Source organism: Aspergillus aculeatinus (assembly GCF_003184765.1).
Source record: "Aspergillus aculeatinus CBS 121060 unplaced genomic scaffold BO66scaffold_103, whole genome shotgun sequence".
Lineage (NCBI taxonomy): Eukaryota > Fungi > Ascomycota > Eurotiomycetes > Eurotiales > Aspergillaceae > Aspergillus > Aspergillus aculeatinus.
Genome location: NW_020291572.1, coordinates 26,633 through 32,632, shown reverse-complemented (window position 1 = coordinate 32,632; position 6,000 = coordinate 26,633). Strand labels below are relative to the sequence as shown.

At 56.5% G+C, this 6,000-nt stretch overlaps 2 protein-coding genes across 2 annotated transcripts; one reads left to right on the top strand and one right to left on the bottom strand.

The window, feature by feature from the left end:
• Positions 1–373: 373 nt before the first annotated feature.
• Positions 374–3,307, top strand: BO66DRAFT_337945 (putative SNF2 family helicase/ATPase PasG; the record flags this gene model as incomplete). The annotated part of the gene is made up of 5 exons (XM_025644343.1): positions 374–493; positions 590–869; positions 903–1,516; positions 1,593–2,331; positions 2,403–3,307. The coding sequence occupies 5 exons, from the start codon at positions 374–376 to the stop codon at positions 3,305–3,307; spliced, it is 2,658 nt and encodes an 885-aa protein (XP_025497584.1).
• A 518-nt stretch (positions 3,308–3,825) lies between these two features.
• On the bottom strand, positions 3,826–5,850 carry end3 (cytoskeletal adaptor protein SagA). Its single transcript, XM_025648558.1, has 3 exons — positions 5,483–5,850; positions 5,077–5,311; positions 3,826–4,937 (listed from the first exon to the last, which is right to left on the bottom strand). Exons 1-3 carry the CDS (start codon positions 5,720–5,722, stop codon positions 4,177–4,179), a joined length of 1,236 nt encoding a protein of 411 aa, XP_025497583.1. The 5' UTR covers positions 5,723–5,850; the 3' UTR covers positions 3,826–4,176.
• Between the last annotated feature and the right edge of the window lie 150 nt (positions 5,851–6,000).

The following is a 6,000-nucleotide window of genomic DNA, read 5'->3' as shown; positions in this document are numbered from 1 at the left end:
CCGCGACCCAAGACCATATCGACCACTCCCCGCGCGCGTGCGTGCGCCACAGCGGCGAATAGCGGAGAGAGAATCTGACCCTCAATTCCAGCTACATAATCCACAGGTTTTTTTTTTCTACTTGGGTGGCGAACTGATACCTTGCACGCCCTAATTCTACGTACGATTTCCGAGATTCATTGGGCAGCACAGAGGATACTCTCATATTTGTCATAATACCTAATTCATCGCGTACTCGCCAACTCGTCAACTCGCCTACTCGCCTACGGAAGCCGATTGCGAACTCGACGGACGCCCGTTCGCTGTTCATTCACCCGAGCTCAGAAACAGAGATAGAGAAGGGAAAGGGGCGGCAAAGCAAGCACCAAGCAAAATGACGAACACGACTGTCGAGCAGAATGGCAACCCCGGTTCCGGTCCCGGGCCCGCGGAGGATTTGGAGGGCATGGATGTACAGGCGAAGGCGTTGATGCATTTGTTGAATACGAGTGAGGTTGGTTTGCTATCCACCTGTTTTGTTGCTTCGCGCCGGGGTTTGTTTTGTTGAAAGGGGTTTTCTCAGGCTGACTCTTTTTTGGGGGGAGGGTAGGTCTTCGTGGCAATTATGGCGGATAAGATGAAGAAACAGCAGGAGGAGGCGAGGGCGGAGGCTTTGAGGGTGCAGCAGATGCGGGAGCAGCAGGGAGGAGCTGCAACGACGGCGAAGGCAGCGAAGGCTGGTGGTAGTCCGGCGCAGCAGGTGAATGGCGCGGGGACAACGAGGCAGACGCGGACGCGGACGCGGACGAGTGCGAGGCAGGCTGCTAATTCTAATTCTAATTTGAGTGAGGGTGGGAGTGCGAATGGCGCCGTTGAGGCGGAGGAGGAAGGTGGACTGCAACAGCAACAGCCACCGCAGCAAGCTACCAAAACCAGGCGAGGGCGTGGGCGGAAGCCGGCTGCCACTGGGAACACGATCTCGAGCTACTTCCAGAAGGCGGATGTGAGTGTTGACCGGGAGAAGCCCACGGTCCAGGAAGCGTTGGAGCATGCGGCGGATGAGTACGAGGCGAACCCGACGGCCTTGGGCGGACAGGAGCTGGTCGCTACGCAGCAGCCGGAATTGGTGACCGGGGGTCGCATGAAGAAGTATCAGCTGGAAGGGCTGGAGTGGCTGAAGTCGCTGTGGATGAACGGGCTGTGTGGGATTCTGGCCGATGAGATGGGGCTGGGCAAGACGGTGCAGGCGATCTCGTTGCTGGCCTTCTTCAAGGAGAAGAATGTCTCGGGCCCCTTTCTGATCGCGGCCCCCTTGAGCACGGTGAGTAATTGGGTGGATGAATTCGCCAAATGGACGCCGGGCATCAAGACGGTCTTGTATCATGGGACCAAGGACCAGCGTGCGGAGCTCCGGAGGAAGTTTATGAGCATGCGGAATCAGAGGGAGATGGATTTCCCCGTGGTGTGCACCTCCTACGAGATCTGTATGAATGATCGGAAGTTCCTGGCGCAGTATCAATGGCGCTATATCATTGTGGTATGTTCGCATTCTCGTGACGGAGCAGGGGAGGGGGGTATAAGGGGAGTTTGGACTGACATCAAATAACTCGCAGGATGAGGGACATCGCCTGAAGAACATGAACTGCAAGCTCATCAAGGAGCTTCTCACCTACAATTCGGCCAACAGACTACTGATCACCGGTACCCCGCTGCAGAACAACATCACGGAGCTCTGGTCATTACTGCACTTCCTTCTCCCGGAGATCTTCAACGACCTGAACAGCTTCCAGAGCTGGTTTGACTTCTCTTCCATGTTGGATAAGAGCGGCCAGACGGATGTCATGGAGCGCCGGAAACGCACCCTCGTGTCGACCATGCACTCCATCCTGAAGCCCTTCCTCCTGCGCCGCGTGAAAACCGATGTCGAGACCTCCCTCCCCAAGAAGCGGGAGTACATTCTGTACGCGCCGTTGACCATCGAACAGAAAGACCTCTATCGTGAGATCCTCAATGGCACCGGTCGGCAATATCTCGAGGAGAAAGCCACCGAGCGTTTGTTGGCCCAGAACGACAGATTGTCCCGCTCGCAGAGTCTAAAGCGAAGCGCGGAGGCGAGCGAAGCGTCGTCTCCCAACAAGAGCCTCAAATCAAGTCGTGCTTCCACCCCGGCCAGCGGAGGTCGGGCAGCAAGACGCAGCAGGGGGCCGCAGAGCTACAAGGAGCTGAGCGATCGCGAATTCAACACGAAGCTGCGCAAGCTCGAGCAGGGTTTGGAGGAGGATCTTGACATCGACGAACCCAGTGAGACCGAGCAAGAGGAATTGGAGAGGGCCAAGACCATCAAACTAGCCAGTATGTATCACCCTTCTCCGCCACATAAAACCAGGGTAGTCCACTTCTGATACTAACCTTGCACCTCGCAGAGCGAGAAATCGCGCAAAAGAAGATGCAGAACCCAGTCATGCAAGCGCGCCTCGTCTGCAACTCGCCGCACAACTTCTACTGGCCGTGGGGCAGCAGTGACGACCCAACCGCCCTCGACGAGACCCTGGTCACGGCCTCGGGCAAGATGCTCCTCCTCGACCGCCTCCTCCCCGCACTGTTGGGGAAAGGCCACAAAGTCCTGATCTTCTCGCAGTTCAAAACCCAGCTGGACATCCTCCAGGACTGGGCGACGCACCTGCGCGGCTGGCCGTGCTGCCGCATCGACGGCGCCGTCAGCCAGGAGGACCGGCGCGCGCAGATCAAGGCCTTCAACACCGACCCGGACTACAAGCTGTTCCTGCTGAGCACGCGCGCCGGCGGGCAGGGCATCAACCTCGTCGCCGCCGACACGGTCATCCTGTTCGACTCGGACTGGAACCCGCAGCAGGACCTGCAGGCCCAGGACCGCGCCCACCGCATCGGCCAGACCAAGCCCGTCATCGTGTACCGGCTCGCCACCAAGGGCACCGTCGAGCAGACCCTGCTCGAGAAGGCGGACTCGAAGCGCCGCCTCGAGCGTCTGGTCATCCAGAAGGGCAAGTTCCGGAGTCTGCTGGATTCGTCTTCCTCGGCCACCGGCGGGCTGACGCAGTCCGAGATCGAGGATCTGCGCAAGGCCCTCGGCGAGGACGAGTACGAGCGCTTCGATCTGGGGACCGGCACCGGCACCGGCACCGATGCCTCCGCCATCCTCTCGCAGGCCGATCTGGATGTGCTCACTGACCGCAGTGAGGAGGCCTACGCCCGCGCCGAGAAGGGGTTGGATGCCGGTGGTCGCGCGTTCATGGCGGTCGAGACTAAGCGGGATGGTAGTGGCTTGATGGAGCAGCTTGTCACCAAGTAATTCTCCTAAATCTTCCGCCTTGGTGTTTGGCTTCTTTTGCGTCGTCGGGTTTGGTTGGAGATTTACATGTGTATGTATGTATATGTGAGTGTGTGTGTGCGTTTTCAGCGCGTCTAAGCGCGGTGCTCTGTCTGGTTTGGGATGGGCGATGGACGGGCTTAAAAATAGACGAGGGTGGCGTAATCATTTGGGAAAGGGAGGGAATATTTGTTTTCATTGGGTCTTCTTTAGAGGGAGCCTTGTTTGGGATATGGTACTGTGAGTCAGTTTACTGTACATGTATGTGTTTTAAGGTATTGAGTGAAAACAGCCTAGGTCTTTTGAGTTATAATTCAAAATCTTAGCGGTGTCCTCCGTAGTATCTGTGTTTTATATTGTAACAACATAAAATATTACTTCTCATTTCAATCCAAGCTAACAAACAGTCTATAGCTTCTAATATCTAAAGTTATACAGTCTAAATTAGCAAAACTTATACTTAGGGTATAATATCTAGTTAGAACTGGTGAATTGGTGCAGCGATAGGGAATCAGCAGCTGGCTTTTGAGCTGTCTATGTATGTATATCACAGGCCCTGGTTGGGAAGCTGGAACTTGGACTTGTAAAAGTAAGAGAAAGGCAAAGTGGAACAAAGTTCAAACATCCATTTATGCGCCTGGAGCTCCTCGCCCGAAAGATATGAAAACTGAAATGTGAAAGACGAATTGGCTATACAGTGCCCAGCGTGGTGACGAGACTCGAAAGGGGGGCAGAAAACAAAGTCCCGCACCAATAGCAGCAAGAAGGTAGAAGATTATATTCAAAGAACGAAGAGAAGAAACATGGCAGCAAAGGTGGGGGGAGGGCAACGCCAAGTGACAAGAGACAAACTACCGGGAGACTTTCTGCTCCTCGATCTGCTGCCGTAAGTCGGCGAGCACCTCCTTCCGCTGCGCCAGGTGCGTCTTCAGGCCCTCAACCTGCTCGCCCACGGCGTTGACGTCCTCCCGCAGCCGCTCGGTGTCCTGGCCGTCCTTGGTGCGGCCGGCGCCCTCACGGAGCTCGCGCAGTTCCCGCTCCTTGAACTCCAGCAGCTGCAGGGCCTCCTTCTTGATGAGCACCCAGTTGGGGCGGCCGTCGTTGCGGGGACGGTCGCGATCGCGGCGGCCCTCCGACGCCTTGCGCGCCGCGTCCAGCTTGGCCTCCAGCTCCGCCAGCTCGCGCCGCAGCCGCACCTTCTCCCACTCCTCGTCCTGGATGGTGTCGCTGAAGTCCGTGCCCTTGGGGGTGTACGAGGTCTTGCCCCCGGCGCCGAGGCGGCTCAGGTACGTGTCGCCGAACTTGGCCTTCCGGCCGGTCGCGGTTTCAGTGGTGTTGTCGCCGTTGGCGCCGCCGCCACCCCATTTTTGGGCGGGTCGCACGTTGTCCAGCTGGTAGTCGATCTGGTTGTTCTCGAACGAGGCGCGCAGCGAGGCCGGGATGGTGCGCGGGATGCGGAAGCCCTCGTGGCGGTAGTTCAGGATGTGCAGGAATGCAAGGGTGGCGTCTTTGTTGATCGCGGGGGAGGCGGACGGGTTGACGAGGTTCCATGCCGAGCGGATGTCCGTGTCCGGCACGTCTAGGGAGTCATACAGACCCTGTAGTGATTCGACTAATTTGTCCCGGGGGTGGGGGGATCAGTATTCGTGACAGAAAGGATTGGGAGGGTCTTAACGGTGGATAAGGCAGGGAGGGATGGGAGAAGGAAGAGTATCATGTAGAGCTTCGGGTATTAAGGTGGGGCGACGTACATGTGATTTCTCCGCGGTGGTTCTTGTTCGCAAAGTAGATCTCCTCGTACTTGGACTTGTCGGCCGGGTTCATGTACCATTCGAATCCGTCCTTGAGACCCGGGGTGTCGTCTTCATCCTCTATCCGTTCGAATTGTTCCGGACGGTCGCTTAGTGCTCGCGTTGCTTGGACTAGATGGGATTTGGATTCGGGAACGAGCCAGTCGGGTAAGACATTAGGTACGCTTTGCAGTTCCTTTGGAGAGATGAAATCACATCAGCAGGGAGTATGTGGTTATGGTTTAAGCGTCAGGGGGTGGTGGTGTGGAGAGCAGTCGTGGGTGAAGTGTATGCGGCCGGCGGCCCTCGGGGAGGGGGGTCTCCCCCATACGGGGAAAGCCACCGCAGCAACAGTGAGCTCACATACCCCGTTTACAAGGTCAAAGACCAATCGCATGGCAACACAGAACTCTTCAAAGTCCAGCTCGCCATCTCCGTCGACATCAGCCAGATCCCAAACCTTCTCGAGTTGGTCATCGCGAAGCCGGCTGTTCCTCAATACGGAGGCGGCCTGAGAGTTGTTTAGGCGCGGCTGGCCGCCTGCAAGCGATGCGAAGATCTCCCAATATCGTTCGATTTCCCATTGCTCAATCTTCTTATTTGACATGGTAACTGAAGGAGTATGTACTCAGGGGATTGGTGAGTAAGAATGAATGTAAGACGCAAGCAGGCAAGCAAGCGACAAGAGAATGACGTGAATGAGAGAAAGGGAGTGAGTGAGTTAAGTTGGATGATGGATGTTTGGTCGTTTCTCCAAGTCGGGTGTCCCGCAGTGGCTTGAACCATGGGGGTTGACCCGGAACAAGTTAGTTCCGTTCGGAGCATAGAAGTACATACAGTACAGTAGATGTAGATGTAGATGTAGATGTAGTTGGTTCACTGGAC

Bases quoted from the DNA above. Each gene is read 5' to 3' on its own strand.
- end3 (XM_025648558.1), bottom strand. From the start codon at position 5,722: ATGTCAAATAAGAAGATTGAGCAATGGGAAATCGAACGATATTGGGAG. The intron at 5,312-5,482 runs GTATGTGAGCTC...ATCTCTCCAAAG, and splicing joins TCTTTGACCTTGTAAACGGG to GAACTGCAAAGCGTACCTAA. The intron at 4,938-5,076 runs GTACGTCGCCCC...GGGACAAATTAG, and splicing joins CCACCGCGGAGAAATCACAT to TCGAATCACTACAGGGTCTG.